At 41.0% G+C, this 20,775-nt stretch overlaps 3 protein-coding genes across 8 annotated transcripts in view; 2 read left to right on the forward strand and 1 right to left on the reverse strand.

Annotated features, from left to right (window-relative positions):
- Positions 1 to 5,902, forward strand: part of LOC121699765 (zinc finger MIZ domain-containing protein 1-like) — a 146,572-nt gene extending 140,670 nt beyond the window's left edge. For all 6 annotated transcript variants that reach the window (XM_042082168.1, XM_042082167.1, XM_042082171.1 and 3 more), the window contains 4 exons: positions 135 to 382; positions 940 to 1,103; positions 1,527 to 1,850; positions 2,040 to 5,902. In XM_042082168.1, the coding sequence (XP_041938102.1) occupies positions 135 to 382; positions 940 to 1,103; positions 1,527 to 1,850; positions 2,040 to 2,147 (844 nt within the window). In that variant the 3' untranslated portion in view covers positions 2,148 to 5,902. The remainder of the gene's footprint in view (positions 1 to 134; positions 383 to 939; positions 1,104 to 1,526; positions 1,851 to 2,039) is intronic.
- A 3,135-nt stretch (positions 5,903 to 9,037) lies between these two features.
- Positions 9,038 to 15,650, forward strand: ppifb (peptidylprolyl isomerase Fb). The gene is made up of 6 exons (XM_042082199.1): positions 9,038 to 9,286; positions 9,556 to 9,586; positions 12,473 to 12,561; positions 13,095 to 13,191; positions 14,520 to 14,595; positions 14,981 to 15,650. Exons 1-6 carry the CDS (start codon positions 9,149 to 9,151, stop codon positions 15,114 to 15,116), a joined length of 567 nt encoding a protein of 188 aa, XP_041938133.1. The 5' UTR covers positions 9,038 to 9,148; the 3' UTR covers positions 15,117 to 15,650.
- Positions 15,651 to 16,344: 694 nt separating this feature from the next.
- LOC121699776 (zinc finger CCHC domain-containing protein 24-like) overlaps positions 16,345 to 20,775 on the reverse strand; it is a 29,279-nt gene continuing 24,848 nt past the window's right edge. The window contains exon 4 of the mRNA XM_042082194.1: positions 16,345 to 19,593. Coding sequence (XP_041938128.1) covers positions 19,480 to 19,593 — 114 coding nt within the window. The 3' untranslated portion in view covers positions 16,345 to 19,479. The remainder of the gene's footprint in view (positions 19,594 to 20,775) is intronic.

A 20,775-nucleotide genomic window follows, 5' to 3' on the forward strand; every position in this document is an offset into this window, starting at 1 on the left:
GTTCATGTTCAGTACTGTATGTACTCTTCTTCTCCGATTTCCAGAACTTCAACCTGGATCATAGGCTGTAGTCAAGCCTTGCACCTCAGCGCGAGAACTGCCCTTTGAACTGACCTTTAAAATCCCTCTTACAGCTCGGAGTTTGAGGAGGTGACCATCGACCCAACATGTAGCTGGCGGCCGGTGGCCATCAAGTCGGAGATGCACATCAAGGAGGACCCTGACGGACCGCTGGCCAAGCGCTTCAAGACCATGAGCCCGAGCCAGATGATCATGCCCAACGTGATGGAGATGATCGCCCAGCTGGGGCCGGGGCCGTCGCCGTACCCCAACATATCGTCACAGCAACAAGGTGGAAACAGCGGCGAGTACGGCAACCAAGGTAACGACTCTTCGCACTTTGGCCGTTCTTCTGTCTTCCCTGTTATATAAAGAAATATAATTTAATATAAGCAATATAAACTTTGTCCGATGGGTGATTTAATAAGACATCAGATCAGAGGCTATACTGTCTAAAGTTTATACTGTATAAAAGCAACCAAGATACCGAGTCCTGTCACAGTCACACATGAGCTTTGATCATTCCTCAGTCTTTCCTGCTCAGCTATGTTAACCTTCGCTTATGGGTGAAAAGCTATTTATGTATGGGCTAAGCTATATTATTTAAAGGCTAATTAGTCATTAGTTACCTGCTATCATCTGTCAGTTTCCAGATGTCATTTTGATTTCCAGAATCATATTGATTGAATACAGCCCTTGCTGTATTTTTGGGATCAAAGTACTAAAATACTCTTTTGACTATTCATTCGAACAGTACACAGTACAGCACAGTACTACACTGTACAATATCACTCAAAAACAAGTTTTAGATCATTCCCTTTACTATTGTATTTCTGCAGTGTAAATGATAACCACTCTCTCTCTCTCTCTCTCTCATAGGCAACAATTTCCAGGGGCACGGGAACTTTGACTTCCCCCACGGCAACGTTGGAGGCTCGTCGGTGAATGACTTTATGCATGGCCCCCAGCTCTCCCACCCGCCAGACATGCCCAACTCACTCATGGGCCCGGACAAGCCCCTCAACCACGGCATGCCGGACTCAGTAAGTGCCACGCTGGACATCTGAAACAGAGCAAACACAAAACGGCATCTCTAAATCCTTTTGATGAGCCAGTTTTACAATGTTGTTATTGTAATGACACCAGCATCTGTAAAGTGCAGACTTAATATACATGATGATTGTATGCAGATTTTAGGAAAACATAATTACTTTATAAAGTCTGTATCATATTGAGCTGGAACAAAACATTTTTATGAATTTAACACTGAGGGTGTTGTGAAATTGAGAAAAAATCACTCCAACAAGCAAACAAATTGTCTAGAAACAAGCAGCAAGTAGTTTAGCAGTTGGGGCAAAATGTGAGTCCTGACCTTTCTCTCTCTCTCTCTCTCTCTCTCTCTCTCTCTCTCTCTCTCTCTCTCTCTCTCTCTCTCTCTCTCTCTCTCTCTCTCTCTCTCCCGTCAGGTACCTCATTCTGTCAGCACTGACTCGCCCCACAATCCCATGCAGCATAACCTGCACGGGCCGTCCCACGGGCCGGGCACCCCGTCAGGCCAGCCGCTCCACCACGGTGGTCCCCCAGGCCAGCAGCCCGGTCGCCAGCAGCCTCCCCAGCCCCCTCAAGCCCAGGCCCCCCAGCAGCAGGCCCAGCCACAGGCCCAGCAGCAGCAGCAAGGCCCCAACAGCCACCCACACCCGCACCCCCACCCCGACCTCGGCTTCAACCCCTCGGGCGGCCTGGATGGGTCGGGCCAAGTGCCGCCAGATATGCCCGAGCCCTCTCTAGATGTAAGTACAGACATTAGTCCGCATGAGGACTCTAGGCCCTGGTGATACTGAGCTGGCAGAGGGTTCTGGATTAGTTGGATTCACAGGGTTCTGCTTTCGTTTTTTAACACCTCCTAATGAATCATTTGCTTTGATGGCACACAACCGGTTTTACTGATACACTATTTCTCCTTGTCTCTTTCCCGACAGCTTCTCCCTGAACTTGCGAACCCGGACGACCTGTTGTCTTACCTGGACCCCCCAGATCTTCCCAGCAATAACAACGACGACCTTCTGTCCCTGTTTGAAAATAACTGAGACGATGAACACTACAAACGGTGGGGGGGGGGGGCTTCCTGATTTGGACAACCACAGTTTGGGGACAACTCAGTACTTGATGAAAAGTAAAAAAACCACAAAGATGCACTCCCTCTCTTCTTCCTCACAGTGGACAGATTTCACAGACAAGTACAGGTTGACTGAACTGTTTTATGAAAACAAAGAAAGAAGGAAAGAAAGAAAGTAAGAAAGAAAGAATTATGTAATGCTTCTGGCATTTGCACTGGCGGCCATAGAGTGATACTCTGGGGGGGAAAAAGACAAAATGACAAAAGAAAAAAAACTGTGCAGCTATCCTGGATTCATTTTTTTAAAAGACATGTGGGATCTCAGTGTGTGAATCTTCTCAAAAATGTAGTAGCATTTTTTTACTCGGTTTTATTTGATCTGAAGAAGATAAAATAACTCAATTTGTCAAAAAACGTTTTAAAAAATCCATTCTGGCCAGTGTGTGTCCTACCATTTCTTGTTTTTGTCAATCAGTCAGGAAATCGTTGTGTAACTAACAGTTTGTTTTCCAGTCCGACCAGTAGCACTGTTTTGATTCTAGAACATCATTTGAAAGCACAAGAGATTTATGGTTTTTTAACCTCTATTTTTTTCCAAAAAAAAAGGAACACATCACAAAGGGATGAAGGCTATCAACCACAATCGTCAGAAAAGGAGACTTGTTGTAATCTCAAACCCAGAAATGGTTTTCATGTCATCACGTTTGTTCAAACATTTGTTTGCTCGTAAATGCTTGTAAGGGATTGTGTATTTATGGTATCGTGGTCTACACCAAATCTTTGCCCGAATTAGCTTGAATAAGGAACGTTTTCGAACCTACAATGAGTGCACTGAGATATTGGTGCTTCTTGTGTGGCATCTGAAACATATCTCGTGTGAAACATATCCATCTTATGACACTGTCATATAGCCAAGGGGCGGCATGAATTTTGTTATGTAGAATTCTAAGCCAGGGTGTCTATCCTAAATACCGAACACCAAGAGATAAACAGGGCCGAAAGCTTTGAGTTAGTTGATAACTACATGAGGTTTTTGCATCGGTGACCCATGCTGTTAGTCACAGTGTCTTTGGCATTGACACCCATGTAATGTAATGTCCGTCTTCACCCACGATCACTTTCCTACAACTAGGTGTGTGTGTGTGTGTGTGTGTGTGTGTGTGTGTGTGTGTGTGTGTGCCAGCCAATGCTTATGCCCTTGTGTGGAAACGCTCTATGTCTGAAAGGTTTCTGATTAGAATTCTCTAAACTTGCTTGGTTAAGCTTATTTTTTCTAGAAGGGATACCTCTGTCATTCAAAAGACATTTGGTATGTGGAATTTTAGACAAAAAAATGGCACAAGGTCTTTTAGTAAATTGTCTTTTTGAATAAATTGCCACTTCTCACCTATTCAGCGGGGAATCGGTATTTCGTCACCAAAGATAGGGAGAGGCGACAGATGCATGTCTGTAAGCTATACGCGAAGGATTGTTGGATATGGCTCAAATCACCCTTGGTTTTCCCCTGTTACTGAAGCCCAGAAGTTCACATCTTGCCATCTTTATTGTGTTCCAAAATACACTATATGAGTAAAGTGCTGTCCAGTATGCAAATGTATTATTTTTTAAAAGAAAGAAACTATTGTAAATATCCTTGTGAATATTTTTGTATCGTCTTAGATGATATTTGTCCTTTTCTTTTTCTTTTTCTTTTTCTTTCGTAAAAACCGACTGTCCATGTTTGTCTGGCTCTGTGCCCTGTGGTCTGTCCTCAAAAAGCCCCGACCTTTGACCTTAGTAGGATCAGTGGGCTCAAACACACACACACACACACACATAATCACAGATCTCTCTGCATAAGCTATAACTCTCACAGGTTTGTCTGCTGCTTGTTCAGTCTCTCCCTCTCTCTGCGTGCGTCGATCAGAACGCACGCAGGCCGCACATTTTCTTGTTCCATCAGGGTCACATGGTTCTCAGGTGGCGGCCAGCTCTAAACTGGACTTATCCCCGCTACATGGCGCCGATCCATTTCAGAGCGAGCCGCCATCGCTGCCCAGTCACAATAACTTCTGGATTTTGTTTTCCAGGTCCTGTTAAGCAATATTAATGTCACATGTTGTTATGTTGTTCACTCTATCATAGATACAAATACATTAATTGTACATCCACTAGAGAACTAACATTCTCCTTGCCACCTGAATCTTATATATGGTGGGTTGAGCAACCAAGATAAGTGTATCACACAAGGGGCTGTCGTTGTACTGAAGAGACCGTGTTAATATCAGAATTGTTCGTAAAATGTCAATATGTACAAGTGGTATTTTAAAAACTATATCACAGCCTTACATGAATTAAATATATGATATTGTTTTTATTTTTGTTATCGAAAATGCAGCTTTTGGAAAAGCTACGACCATTTTAAAAAAATGTGTATCCCATTTGTTGTTTTCTTTTTTCTTTTTTTTGTTTTTGGTTTGTGTTTTTGGTAAATTATTTTGTATTGGTTTTATTATTGAAGTGTAAGGCTAGAAAGATGATTTCATTTTAACAATATGTAGTCATGTACTGATTAAACACAAAATCATTTAAACATGTTACTTCAAAAGGCATATGTGTGTAGAGAGCAAATTTGTCTCAGCGCAACATGATTTTAGGTAGCGTTTAATTCAGCATAGTCACTGATAAACAAATCTGTGTATCCTACCATTGAAATGAATCATCTTGACAACATGCAGCCACATTTTGTGTTTAATCATTATATCATCTGATATCTATCAAACTATATAATGAAATTTCATCAGATCAATCATCCATTTGTAAGTCACATGATGCTGTTGTTTACCAAGGAAATTAAGTTCAAAAGCATTTGGCCCACACTTTCACTTCAAATAATCGTCGTCAAAAGGAATCATTTTACTGTTTTCTTTTTGAGGGTAATTTTTCTACCTACTCCACAAACAACAGGAGAATTTGGTGTCCACCTGGCCAGCTTAGTTGTGCCTCGGAGGACCAGCTAGGCCGAAACAGTTGACACCCACAAAGATGCCTGTACATATTGTAAATGAGGATAAAGACTTGTTAACAGAAATGTATTCATCTTAACTGGGAATGTGCATTGTTTCTTCAGAGTTATTGAGAAGAAAAAAAAAAGAAAAAGCTTGCGACCCCACCCCCCACCCGAAAAACAAACAGCTGAAAGTGGGAAATAATGGATTTTGTCAGTTTTGTCAGCATATGTGGATAGCTCTTGCCATTTGTTTCACCTTTTGTGATACTCTGACCTCTTTGGGAAGGAGAAAGTGGATAAAACTCTTTTACCTACATGTAATATGTCACCTATGAGTACCAGCTGATCACCTGCATACACTCAAGGTGCTATAAGGCAAAAATATATGAAAATAATTAAGACATTATTTGGGAATGCTCAAAAGTTTGGAAAATAAAGGAAATATGAAGACATATATGGAGGTTTTTTTGAAAGATTGTAACCAAATTCATAGTTTGTACACTTTTTATATCATGATCTGATAACAAATTTAAATGGTACAATCTAAGGTGATTCACACAAAAAGTGGCCATTGTCTTTATGTTTGTACATTGTATGTACAATCATTTCATACTTAAAACAGGTCAGAAATAAAAAAAAAGCTAATCGTGGTTTTTAGTCTTGCAGAACTGTATGTAGTTAGATGATGTGACAGCCTAATATTTATCTAATAAATATGTATTCAGATGATACCTGTATACCACTGTGTTTGTGTCATTTTTCATCTATAGAAAACAAAAAGAGGGAAATTGCATTCAGTACAAGTGATGGGATGAAGATGATGATCATTTTACAGTTAAAAGTTCTGAGCATGGTATATTTTGCAGAGGTGGAAACCAATACATGGCAGGACTTTTACATCTCTGATATTTTGCTAGAGTAAAACCCTAAAAGATGGGCTTTCAAGGGGTTCTATATACAATGCCAAATCCGGAAGTATTGAAGGTCTAAGATCTTTGTAACATTTTACATCCACAATCTCATTTGGCCGGTGAATTCACAAGCCTGTGAATGATGTCTGGTGGTGGGGAAAAAATGTAAAAGCATAAGTAAGCAAAATCTTTCAAATGCATTGTTGTCTGACAGACTGTTACTGACAAACAATTATTGCAGCCAAATGTTTTTACACAAATGCAGTGAGAGTGTAAGACACAACACAGGAAAACAGAAGGGAAGGCCCATTGGAAGGAAAGTAACCAGTTATAGGCTATTGGCACAGCTATAGGCTACTGTTGAGATTGTAGTGACTTTTTTGTGTTGAGAAAAATCTATCCTTAGCCTGACATTTTCCAAGCCAGCCAACCAATCAATTTGGCTTGGAGTGGGATTCTATTTCAATCAGGGAGGTAGTGGAGGCTAAACGCAAGTAAACACAGTTTATCCACCTCTGAAATTTCAGGAATAGGCCTAGTTTATCCACCTCTTATTAGTGTTTATCCACCTCAAGGGTTTATTCACCAATTGCAACTTTAAACATTCAAAAATCACACTGTATTATGCACATTCACAATACACTCATCAACACTAGGAACCATTTAATACCACTGGTATTGTTATAAACATTGATTGCACATTAACCTCCTCCATCACCATACATGCTCTGAATGCCTTTTTAAAAAAAATCTGATAGGCCTACCCCATGGCGCAGTCCACCTCACCATGATCACAGAATTTATAGTTCTTATTTTACACTATATCCTACATCCCTGATTTCAATGTGATGGAATTCCATAGCAACATTTTAAAGCAATGTTGAGCATTATGATTTAACATTATGGACACAATTTACAACAGCCACATAGGCTAGGCTAAACCTATTTTTGACCAGGGGTGCTGAATAACAAAAATAATGGATGTCCGATGATTATATATATATATATATATATATATATATATATATATATATATATATATGTGTGTGTGTGTGTGTGTGAGTGTGTATGTCTGTGTGTGTGTCTGAGTGTGTATATCTGTTGTGTGTGTGTGTGTGTGAGTGTGTATATCTGTGTGTGTGTGTGTGTGAGTGTGTATGTCTGTGTGTGTGTTTGTGTCTGTGTGTTGTTTATTTACCAGGAGCTTCGGCTCGTTAAAATAGAACCCTGAATGTGTATGTCTGTGCGTGCGTGTGTGTCTGCATGTAGTTGTGAGAGTTAGTGTATATGGTCTGTGTGTGTATCTGCATGGGTTGTGAGAGTTAGTGTGCATATTGTGTGTGTGTCTGTGTGTGTGTGTGCGCGTGTATATATATATATATATATATATATATATATATATATACACACACACATATACATATATACACACACACACACACACACATATATATATATATATATATATATATATGCACACACACATACTAACTCTAACACAACTACATGCAGACACACACTCTAACACTAATTCTCACAACTACATGCAGACACACACGCTCCTGGTAAATAAACAATGTTTACATATTTTCCATATTTATTATTGCCATTGGTCTCAGTGTTCATATCAGTTTGAAAAGTCCTGTCAGAATACCTTTATTTTAACAAAAAAGCAATTTGAGCCTCAAACCTTTAATTGAGTATACGCATATTATCCCACCAGTCACAATTGTGACCGGTAATAAAACTCACTTTTTCATCTACTTTTCTACATTTAAAAAAAAAAAAAAAAAATATTGATTACTTCAAAGGGTTGCTAATAACACATGATTTGCATATTTGCATGTCTGGGAAAAATGTGGGCTTAAATGGGTTAAGGGACAATGATAAATGACTTATATTTTCTAAGAAAACATATCTATTTATGTCAAAATCATTGCTTAACAAGGAGATTACACTTAAGACAATATAAAACTGTGAAAATTGTATCATTTTACCAACATTTTACAACTGAGAAGTGCTGTTGAAAAAGAAAAAACATAGCGTGGGACAAGCCAAAATCAACCAAAATCCTTACCCATAGCATATATTTATGTGATTTTAATCATTTGAACTCAATCATTTGTATTTTATTGGGTTTACTTGGTCTTATATTGATGCATATGATCTATAGTAACATTAAGTTTTTTAAATTACACATGTATTTGTTGTTAAAGCAACTTTAGAACTGATTATATGTTGTGGGACGCAAAAGGCACCGATTCGGTGGAATGACCCTGATATTCTCAAAACTAGCACGTGCGTTTCTTCCTGGTGTTGCACTTCCTGCATGCATTGAGCCAGAGCCCGTCTACGGAGAGCCTGGCCACAACGTATTAAGTCCCATTGTACCGAATTTTGGTTGCAGTTCCACAAGATTTCCACTGGGGGCGATCGCCATGAGTGCAGAATGAATGGGAGTCAATAGAGATAGACGGCTAAATTTGTCTTTTTCACCTGATTGTCGTTGACAAATCTCAGATTTGATTGTAGTTTGTATAAATTCAATATGAGTTATAGGTCAAAAGTTGAATGAACGAGTACTTATGTCCTTTTGATTTCTTACAGTTTGGGTCGTTGTTACCCATAACACGCTAGCATTGTGCTAATGAGTGACATCATTGACACGTTTGAAAGGCTTTTTAGAACAATTAAGTGACTTTAAAAAATATAATACTCCACCAAGTGTATTTTCTTTGACTCCCCTTTCGCATACAGTATTCAAATTACTTGAAAAAAAAATATATCCCGAGAAAAGTGGATTTTGAGGGGTACAGCTCCATAGACCTCCATGCATTCTGCACTCGTGGACGAGCGCCCTCATGTGGAACCACAGACGGAACTGCAACCAGTTCAGAAAACGGAAGTTTTCCGAGAGTGGCAGTTCTCCCCTTATTAGACATTCTCTCTGCTCTGATTGAGCCCCAAAGGAACACACGTGACATGTGTGTCGGTTTTGTAACGCTGTAGAGTTGACGAGGCTGCCCAGCCGACACTCATTCAAAAAGTGAAGTTAACCACGACGATATCACAATGCTTATTCCAAATGGACGATTCCGAATTTGTACATTGGCGTTCACTGCCGCTAGGATGTTTACGACTGGTCCAAACCCAGTCGTTTACTTTGACATTGCTGCAGACAACCAACCTCTTGGAAGAGTAACCTTTGAGGTAAGAACGACTTGGCAGTAAATGACACTAGGTGATTGACCTGCGGCTACAATATTCTTGATTGCAATATTAGAATGTAAAAATACTTCTAGGTGTTCTCACAATATAATACTTAGTGTGCATGTTTAGTTTTTTGCACAACAATTATGCTAATCACGGATGAGAAATTCAGCAGACATAACGTGACCTCTAACTGTGTGTCCTACGGTTTTGAAGAACAACTGACTTAAATACACCGAATAAGATTGTTTTTGTTTTATTTTTTGCAGTTGCGAGCTGACGTGGTACCAAAAACAGCAGGTAGGTAAATAAGTCCTCTATTTTTGCACTAGCAAGTCATGGCTAGTAGGCCTACGGTGTAATTGGTAGACAACACAAGTTAAGACAAGTGTCACCTACAGAATCTAAGCCAAGACTGGCCAAGATAGATAGATAGATAGATAGATAGATAGACAGATAGATACTTTATTGATCCCCAGGGGAAATTCAAGGTCTCAGCAGCATACAGACAACACAAACACATTTTTAACAGCAGAAAGAGTAATTAAAGTATATCATATAAAAACACAACTAAGCAATAAGGACAGTAGAAGATAAAGAATATGCTAAATATACTAAAATACAAATTATACTAACTAACACTTAATCTAAATCAATTCTAAAAACAGTATCCACATAGTGGTGATTAATCAATCAGAGGCGCTTGCAATGACTGAGGCAGGGACTGAGCCTGTGATTCTCTGTGCATAGTAAGGTAAGGTAAGGTGTTCTGTGTGAATGACTGTCATGGTGATAGTGCAATGGTGATAGTGGTCATGGTGATAGTGCAAATCAGTAAGTCCAACAGTGCAACAATGCAGAAATAAAGTAAAGTCTATATATCTATATATTTAACTATTTTAAGAAAAGGTATAAGTGTGGCCACAGTTTGGCTGTGGCATGGAGGGAGGGGTTATGCATATGTGCTAATATAGCACGCAAACAGTGAGGCAGAAAGACAGTGGTAAAAGTGGCTAACGGACAGACAGTATCCAAACATGGAGGGAGTGAAGAGGCAGACAGACTATGCAGAGAAGTCTATCTCTCCTCTTCCCTTAAGTGAAGCATTGAACAGTTCATTGGCCCTGGGGACAAATGACTTTCTCAGTCTGTCTGTTGTGCAAGGCAGTGAGCGAAGTCTCCAGCTGATCAGGCTCTTCTGCTTAACAATAGTGCTGTGGAGTGGGTGACACTCATTGTCCAAGATGTTGATCAGTTTGTTCAGGGTCCTTTTGTCAGATAGCGAAGTGATGCACTCCAGTTCAGCTCCCACTACAGAGCCAGCTTTCCTTACCAGCCTGTCAATTCGCCCCGCATCCTTCTTCCTTGTGCTTCCTCCCCAGCATACTACTGCATAGAAGAGGACGCTGGCAACAACAGACTGGTAGAACATCCTGAGGAGCTTGCTGCACACATTGAAGGACCGCAGCCTCCTCAGGAAGTACAGCCTGCTCTGCCCTTTCTTGTAGAGTGCATCAGTGTTGGCTGACCAGTCCAGTTTATTGTCCAGGTGGAGACCCAGATACTTGTAGGTGCCTCCATCAATGTGGACTGGTACCTCCGGAAATCCACCACCATCTCCTTGGTCTTTGAAGTGTTGAGTTAAAGATGATTGAGTTTGCACCATTGCACAAAGTCCTCCACCAGGCTTCCGTACTCCTCCTCCTGCCCGTTCCTGATACACCCCACAATTGCAGTATCATCAGAAAACTTCTGCATGTGGCATGACTCGGTGTTGTAGCAGAAGTCAAATGTGTACAGGGTGAACAGGACTGGAGGGAGCACAGTTCCCTGTGGCGCTCCGGTGCTGCTGATCACAGTGTCAGGGAGACAGTTCTTCAGTCTGACGAACTGTGGTCGCTCGGTCAGGTAATCTGTAATCCAGGTTACCAGGTGAGCGTCCACACCCATCTGCAAGAGCTTGTCTCCCAATCTGAGGGGTTGGATGGTGTTAAAAGCACTTGAGAAATCAAAGAACATGATTCTCACAGCACTTTTCCCCTTGTCTAGGTGGGAATGTGTCCTGTGTAGAAGATAAGTGATGGCATCGTCCACGCCCACTTTCTCCTGGTAAGCAAACTGTAACGGGTCTAGTGCATGGCGTACCTGGGGTCTGAGCATACCTAAGACCAATCGCGCCATTGTCTTCATCACATGTGATGTAAGAGCGACAGGTCTGTAGTCATTAAGCTCACTAGGGTGTGGCTTCTTAGGGACAGGGGTAAGACATGATATCTTCCACAGTGTTGGAACTTGTCCAAAGCGTAGGCTCAAATTGAAGATGTACTTCAGTGGCTCCCCCAGTTCAGCAGCACAGGCCTTGAGTAGCCTTGGACACAGTCTGTCAGGCCCCGCTGCTTTATTGCTGCGCAATTTCTTTAGTTGGACTGTCACTTGATCTGTTGTAATGGTGAGGGGTGTAAGGGGAGGGGAGGGGGAGGGGTGCATCTGGGATCTGTGTGTTTGATGGCTGTTGACTGAGGTCGTTGTCACCTCATTGTTCGTGATCGCCATGTGGGGGAGGGGTGCCAAATCCAGTGATGATGGAGGTGAGTGTTGCACTGGTATTGAGGGGGGGTGGAGGCTGGGGGATGGTGGACAGACCACTGCCATTGGAGCTGGAGCAGGGCAGTCAAACCTGTTGTAGAAGTGGTTCAACTGGTTCGCCCTGTCCAGTTCCCCCTCCACAGAGCTGCTGTTCTTCTTCAGGCCAGTGATGACCTTCATGCAGTCCCATGTCTCCTTTAAGTTGTTTTCCTGCAACTTCTGTTCCACCTTCCTTCTGTAGTCCTCCTTAGCTTCCTTCAGCTTGAATTTGAGTTCCCCTTGCACGCGCCTCAGCTATGCCATGTCCCCCTTTCTGAACGGCATCTTTTTCCTGTTAAGAAGGGTCTTAACATTGCTGGTTATCCAAGGCTTGTTGTTGGGAAAGCAGCGTACAGTTCTGGTGGGAACAACAATGTCCATGCAGAGCTGCACCCGTGATTAAGCTGCAATGTATTAGACCTGTAGTAGGCTATAGTAGGCAATATTGTGTTTGTTGATATGTGACAGTAGTACCAGTGATGTTACTATGGCATATATCAAAGATTGAATCACAAGTCACATGTTTTATCATTAACATAATGTGTGTGCGTTTCCCCTCAGAAAACTTCCGTGCCCTGTGCACAGGAGAGAAAGGATTCGGTTACAAGGGATCAATATTCCACCGGGTCATCCCCCAGTTCATGTGCCAGGTACAGTCCATAATTTGTCATTGTGTCCTGTTCTGTGTGATCCTTTATAGCAGGGATTCTCAAATGTTTCTTCGCCAGGATCCCCTTCTGGGGGACAACATTTTCTGAGAACCCATATAGTTGTATTTCGACGAGGTGGACTGACAGTTAGTTGGAATATAAGCCAAGCTAAGCAACAGTAATGGTTATACTCCACTTTCAGAACTACTGCTTTATACCACTTGAGCTTATGTAAACGCTGGTTTGGACTTGCAGCACATATTTTCATCACATCCGTACAAGACCAAGCATGCATCGATTAGTTTTTCCCCCTCTGTTGTCCAAAGTAACTTATGTCAACTTTGTCAGTTGGTGCCTTGCTCACGGGCACAATGGTAGAAGCCAGGAATTGAACCCACATCTTTTCAGGCTACTGCTCGCTAGCCTAGCTCCTTAACCACTACACTACCACCGCCCCTTACATGCTTACTTGTAGTTAATAATTTACTAACTACAAGTGTGAGTGGTTAATAATCTTTGACATTTACTTCTAGGGAGGAGACTTTACCAACCACAATGGCACCGGAGGGAAGTCCATATATGGAAGGACATTTCCAGATGAGAACTTCAAGCTGACACATACTGCCGCTGGTAAGACGTTGGTCATCCCCAGCATGATCTATTTTTTGTTTTCTCCAAGAACTGTGGAGTAACATTAAAGCAGCACTTTGCTAGTTTTTTACCCAAATATATCAGCTTCAACCCAAAACTACATTGGGTACCTTTAAGTTGTAACTTGGTATGCATAGTACTTGTTTATCAAAGTACTGTCTGTGATTCTGGCAACAGTTTGTTGATATTTGGGCTCAACAGCCAATAGAATTGCACCTCTGCCACCTGTGCTCCTGGAGTGGCAGAGGTGCAATTATTATTATGAACGCACACTCAGAACGGATAGCCAGTGGACCACAATGTGCCCTGGATTAGAATAGTGGACTGTGTCTTTAATTGGTGTGTGTGAACAGGTGAAGAAAAAAAGCTTAACCACAGCTTAAAAAAAAACAACAACAAAAAACACAGGAAGCAAACTCAAACCACCACTGAAACTCTTGCACAGGTCGTCTTTGAGCTCCACCTTCATTAAGCATGTTATGCACTCAACACCCTCATTCTCAAAACTTGTGTTCAGACAACCACTCTTGGTTACCTCTAGATCAGTGTGATCAGTTTGACGTGTGGGATGCAAATATGACAAGCGCATCTATGGGGTTTTTTTTTTAGCCTTTTTTACTTGGCCAGTTTCTTTGTTCCACCATGTCTAGCCACAGTTACCACAGTGACTCAGTTTGTTCCAAGAGCTAGTTTTGGACCACAGGTGTACGTGCAAATAATGGACATAAGCCATCTATTTTAGTAGGTGTGGCAAGGCTTGGACTCAAAAGGCTTAAAACCCCATTGCATCAGCCCCTGTGGTGTAAACAGAGACATGTAATTCAGAGCTCTGTGGAACAAGAGCATTAGGTTTTTAAATGAATGGTCAGACTGATTAAAACCCCTTTCTGTCCACCAGAGGGAGTCATTGAGCCATGAACATGAGAACACAGAACTTTTTTTGGCCAGACAGACATGACCCACTTTTAAGGGCCAGAAGGAGTCAGTTTACTAATATAATTACTCAAAGTTCTTCACATTCTAAACGCACCCCATTCCACCTGGGAATGGGCTTCAGAGTGATCTAATTGGCTCCGATAATCTCAGGAGTTTTTGTGTCTATCAGGACGGTTGGATTTGCTGGTTCAACCTAGGGTTAGACCTTAACAATCAGTTGCAGGGCATTTTATTCTGCTGATGAGATGATACTATTGTGAGTCCAGAAAGAGAAAGAATACAAAAGTGAGTGATGTTAGTCGTTGAAATGTTAGTAATGCACTATTACTTTTATCTTCTGTGCCCTAAACTGGAATGTTGATGCTTTGCAGGGATCTTGTCCATGGCCAACGCAGGGCCCCACACAAATGGCTCTCAATTCTTCATCTGCACAGCCAAGACAGAGTGGTGAGTGCCAGAGGATCCCAGGGGTCAGGGACACTCAGCTTGATTTAGGCGTGCGGCTCTGTGTTTGGGCGTGTGGGGGTGGATGCATTGGTAAAGGAGTGGAGTGAGGGACATGAACTGCTATTCTTGTGTTTATTGTGTGTGTGTGTGTGTGTGTGTCGGGGGGTGCATTAAAGAAAGCATTGTGTGATTGAAGAGTATGGGTATGAAAGAAAGAGACAGAGAGTGAGGCGTTTGGTGAGAAAAAGAGAGTGAAATGGAGGAAAGAAGAGAGAATAACAGTGAACGAGTTCACCCAATCTGTGAAATAAACCTAACTGTGTGTGTGTGTGTGTGTGTGTGTGTGTGTGTGTGTGTGTGTGTGTGTGTTTCTGTCTTATCCTAGGCTGGATGGCAAGCATGTTGTGTTTGGCAGTGTGAAGGAGGGCATCGAGGTAGTGCAGAAAGTGGAGGCCCTGGGCTCGCGCTCTGGGCGCACCGCCAAGCGGATCACCATCACCGACTGCGGCGAGCTCAAGTAGACCCCCGGTGCTCTGGCACCCCCAATACCCCCCCCCCCTTTCCGAAACACCTACTGTGAATGTCAAAAAATGAGCCCGTTGTGAAGACGGTCAGCCGGACGATGGTACGGTGTGGTGGGCTGAGGACGTCCAGGCGAGAATCTTTTTTTCACTCTTCTAATTTTGTTTATTATTCTTTTTTTAGTCGACCACGCTGTGCTGAGAGGCTTGTTTGTCAAGAGCCTGATTTTTGAAAAAGGGCAGGGCCAGAGCCGTCTTTAAAGCTGTGATTGGTCCAAGTTCATTTCTATCTTGAATCCCCAGGGGGCACTTAATCGGAGTCTTGGCATCTCCTCAGATCAGGGTAATACTTGTGTGTGAATCGTCAGCATTTACCTCGTAAGTTCCTCTCAAAATATGTCGATTTTTTTGTAAAAAGAGCAACCGAACGTATACTGGAATGTGACATTGTGAGGTGTGAATTGCGTGGCTTTAAATGAGTATTTTTGGAAACGGCAGTTCTAAACTGAAATAAAGTCATACCAACGGTGCTAACTTTGATTTTTGTCATCTGTTTTTGAACTTCTCCGGCCATTTACCTCACAACACATTCCTGGCTTGAGTTTCGTTTGATGTACCTGTCTGTGTTGATGGGGCTTTCACCCTCTCTGTTAACAGCTACCTGAGACTTGCTGTACAGTTTGTAAATCAGCGGAATGTGACAGTCTAGTAACTTGCAAAGTATAAATGGAGTGACATTTTAAAGGCATTCATGCCAAGGTGTTGATGTGAAGAAGTTTATAAAGATCTTATTAATGTGGCAAGAATTTTTTTGGGCACTATAGGCCTATGTCAAATTAAAGGGATACTCCGGAGTAAAAACATCCTGGGGTCTATTTATGGTTGATAATGGGTTCAAACTTTCGCTTGGGAGCAAAATTACGTTAATCGGAGGAGTTTTGAGCTAGACCGTTATTTGCATTAGCAACAATGGTTTGTAGCATGTTGCAGCGGGCATACAGCCATGCCAATAAATCACTATTTTCAAACCACTGACAAAGTTCAAAATAGCCTTACACTTCGGTGGTAGTGTCCATGGGTATCCTACAGATAAACCAAATTATTGCAAACTCTTAAAGTGAAGAGAGGCTATAACAAGGAGGGTTTCTGAAGGCAACACACATTGCCTTACTTCTGTTCCAGTAGCTTCAACTCAGTGGGCACACCTAACCCTAACCTTTTCTTTTTACTCTAATCAGTAGGCAGAGCTTTTTTCACTATGTGAGGTGTCAAGAGATCCAGCACAGCTCTACTTATCAACAACTATGACATGTAGGTGTCAGTAAGGGAAAAGAAAAGGAGGTCTTGCACAAAGATTTCTAACCTTTTTTTATATATAACTTGTCACATTGATTATTTCATCTGCCTTCAAATGCTGGTCACGCATATTAAAAATACATAAAACACCATACAAGGTACATAGTTTCGTTCTCCAACCCTGCTATTTCAGAGCCATAGATGATCTCTCCCATGGCATACACCTACATAGAATCTTCCCACTCCTAAAAACCTTTTTGACAACGGTCATCTCCATGGTTTGATATATATTCCTCTTGAATTTGACTCGCTTGTGTGTGTGTGTTGCTGATAAACTTCATGTGGCCAGGGTTGTTTCATCTCCTGGATTCATTAAGTCTTTTTATTTCCCAAAAATCACAGACTTGTGAGTTCCGCCCATGTTTTTACAGACGTTCAAACATAATATGGAAAAAGTGAAAAGGATTACAAACACAGAAACTTTGGTATTAGCTGTAGTTCATTCCTCCTCATGGACATTCCTTACCAATATGGACGTTTTCATTTAGTGCTATCCTAATGAGTAAAGATAGTAATCCCTATAATTATTAGGTTTCAGTATGAACAAATTTGTACAATAATACATTGGCAGGAAAAATACAGCTTCATGATCAAACTGGTTATAATGCATTGAGTTATTTTCCCTTTTCTCACAACAAACATCCTTTATAGACACATGTAACATAACCATAACTGGGATATAATGCTAGAAATAGCATTGCATGCATGACATAACAAACCTCTCGTCTGATAAAATGCTTTCCCTGATGATGTTAAGACAAAGTAATATTAATTTTGTTCAACAGTTATTGCTCATCAATGCGTAGTCATTGTTGTTCAACCTCTGATCAGATTAATAAGAAAAGAGTATTAAAAATGCCAACAATGTAATTTTTTTTTTTAGGAATCTTACAAATGATTATATATGTTTCAAAATACACACAAACATATTTTACTAATAACAGGCACTTGGAACACAAACTGGTTAATTAATACTGATAATATACTCTTCAGGAAATCATAACAACTCAACCATATCTCTACAGAATGAGTGAAAGATGTGTATACCATTTCTGTAGACATCTAGACTTCACATCGTAATGTACTGTAGCATATTTTATACAGATACAATTGGTGTAAAAACAAAATCCTTATAAATATTTCCTGTAAGATACCTCCGAGATTGTGAGATACTTAAAACTCCCATGTTTCTGGTAACAACCAAAGAAACAAGCTTTAAACTATTGATGAAATACAAAATGCCTTAAATGGCAGTTATCAAATATATACAGACATGTGCAATACCACCTTAACTAGGGAATAAACCATTTTTCTCTTCCTGTCTAGAAATGCCAAAACTTTGTTATAAAAAAAACAAAAAATATACAGCTTTGATTTTGGTACATAAAACCAATCCATAGTCAAGTATATGTGCTACTTAAAAGCTACAATTTGTGTCACAAAGACTGAAAGAATGCCTTAATGGCCTTATTAAAATCTCAGGAAGAACAGGTAGATTTCATCATATTTAAGTAAAAACCAATCAAACACGTAGAAGAGAGCCTAGACATTTATCTCTCTTTGAGGGCATAGGAATTGGGCTAGCCAACACATTAAGTGATAGAAAACTGGCATGGAAGTGTTTCAAGAACCTTGTTTAGTGACATACTTGGTTAGGTTAACTTTGAGCCCCATGGCTCCAAAGCAAGCTAACTATAACAAAACAAAGCCATAGTGATGGCATTGTCATTCTTTTTTAAAGAGATGTATCACTAGTTAACCTAACCCAGGTTTGTCTCTAAACCATATACTTTGAATAACCCCCTGCTGAGGGTTGAAATGAATTAGTCTGCATTCAGACAGTTTCTAGGTTTAACACAATGCCAGTGAAGCACATGCAAATAGTATGCTAGGACTGTCTTTTTTTGGTAAAAGACCCACATAGGGCCGAGGACAGACGTTATTATTTCGCTCAGGATGCATGTAGTAGAGAAAGTGGTTCGACCTATTGTTAATGTTGAAATACTACTCGTTTATGATGTAAGAATGGTTTAGTTGATTCCAATAATGCATCCCAAACAGCTACCTTCTAACAATTAAGGGAATGTGAGCAGTTCTCGTTGTGTCATTACAATGACGGACATACTAATGTTGAATATTTGTTGAGTTCTCATCTGTTGGGGGGGGGAATTTACATTTAAATGCACACTATTTTTGTCCTGCGGCTGACCTGCCTTATGAGTTACCTTAGAAACCCTTAGGAATATTGCACAAGAACATGTGATTATGATTTCTATACTAAGATCTCTGTATGGTTCAGAAAGGGATGCAAACATACAATATCGTATATGAAAGCCTTTGGGTACACTAAGAGAGTATATCAAATTCCTTACATTTAACGTACCCTATATAATTTGCCCAGCCTACAAAGTCTTCAATCTACAGTAGTTTCTAAAGACCTATTTAGATGGTTAAAAATAGATATACATCTGGTTAAAAACAATGCAATTGCACAAAATGAAGGTCTTAAGTTCAGAAAGAGACCACTTAATAAATATCTGTTCCATCATGCATAGAGGAGACTGATTCTGCATTCTCCCTTCTTTCTGGATTCACAGTTGAAAAGATGTGCTACTGACCCAATGTCTGTGTGAAGGCATCTTGTGACCCATTATAGCACTTAGTATATACATGGCCTTCACCTTCACTAGGTTAAAGATAAGTGGGAGGAGTGATCTTGTAAACAAAGTAAGTGAGAAAACACTATTATGGCCTACTTCATTCCTGCTGACTGTGTGTGTGTGTGTTTGGCATGTATATGTGTTGCATATATGTCTGTCTGCGTGTTGGGGGGGGTTGTAGGTAGTGCTACCATAATTTCTGCACACACATAAACTGCACACAAATCAAGGTGATGAATTAAAGCTGAATTAACAAGTGAATGAACTGAACCGCCATCTAAACAGTAAAACAGTCGCTGTTGCCTGTGGGTAGTAGAGGTTGGTCAGGGGAGGTCTGGCTAGAGAGGTCACTGCACCCGCCGGCAGTAGTAGCCCAGAACCTTGCACTTCTCACACAGGTGCTGGGGATGCTCCTTGCTTTGGTCAGACACATCTAGTCCGTCAGGCTTTTCCAATGGCCGCTGACATAGAGAAACAGACAAAGAGTCAACACTGGTAGGCCTACTCGTATATCAAGTTGTTATTGCTGCTACTGTTACTAGCCTACTGATTACTACTGGTTACTACTGATAACGGTAATGAAGAATTTTTTTTTTTTTTTTTTAATTTCATACCAACTTCTACACACAAATAGATATTCAACAGATAGATTATCTTTTACATGGCATGTTCAGACAATTCAGACAACTTTACATGATAACACAGAAAAGCACTTCTTATAACTTATCTAAGCGTTTTTTTGTTTTTTTTTTCAAAGCCACATGCTGTCATTATCCCATCCGCAAAAAAAAAAAACAGAGATAAGACATAAAACAGTTTTATCTCTGTTTCAATCTGAAAGATTCATGGCAGGTTGTTAAGCTAGGGGTGTCCTTGGTCTTCCCCACTGATTTTGACAAGAGGGGACCAGGTCAAACATCTGCACTGATCGCCAGGCTTTGGCTGGACAAACAACATTGATGCGATCCACAAACCCTACTGTGACTGAAGGTTTTATGGTCTTGAGGTCTTGGTCGCTTCTCTTTCCAGATTCTCTGTATATACCATTAATCTACGAGGCCTAGTTCACCAGAGGGTCATATAAACAGCTATTCTCCTCTTAAGCGCGTTTGCTAAAGCAACAACCACGCATTGGCGTTTCGCCTTTGCGTGCAAGTTTATCCAACTAATTGTTGAAGTGTGTTTAACTAATGGCTAACCGTTTAGCCTTTCGCAGGCGCCTGTTTGTGTTGCCTGTTTTCCAAACAACGCCAAAACGCTCTCTGCAGACCCCACGCTTGAAGTGGTGAGTGACAGTTCTCCCAAGGCTTGGCGTCGTTGCAAGGCTGTAAGTTTCCGCAAAGCTAATTCAAGTCGCTTTACCTCAAATAGTGTTAGATATTAGACAGCAGACGGCATATCGATATGGAGAGTCATCCTTCCCACTGGGCCGTAAGCGTGCAGCTTTTGCAGCTTGTCCTTATTACAGTGTTTTGATGAGGTTTCTCTATTAGTGACAAACAAGTTGAATACCTTGGCTTGGCACCAAGTGGTATCTCATGTGTTTGACATCAGTGGAAATATGGGTGGTATCCTGGATACTAATGATGACAGCTCATGTTTCAAATAAGCTTTTGAAAAGGAAGGGGGGGGACGGGGGGTGG

Source organism: Alosa sapidissima, chromosome 24, assembly GCF_018492685.1.
Source record: "Alosa sapidissima isolate fAloSap1 chromosome 24, fAloSap1.pri, whole genome shotgun sequence".
In the NCBI taxonomy this organism is placed as follows: domain Eukaryota; kingdom Metazoa; phylum Chordata; class Actinopteri; order Clupeiformes; family Clupeidae; genus Alosa; species Alosa sapidissima.

Coding starts and splice junctions, on each gene's coding strand:
- ppifb (XM_042082199.1), top strand. CDS start 9,149: ATGCTTATTCCAAATGGACGATTCCGAATTTGTACATTGGCGTTCACT. Junction 9,587..12,472: donor CGTGGTACCAAAAACAGCAG/GTAGGTAAATAA, acceptor GTTTCCCCTCAG/AAAACTTCCGTGCCCTGTGC. Junction 13,192..14,519: donor GCTGACACATACTGCCGCTG/GTAAGACGTTGG, acceptor GATGCTTTGCAG/GGATCTTGTCCATGGCCAAC.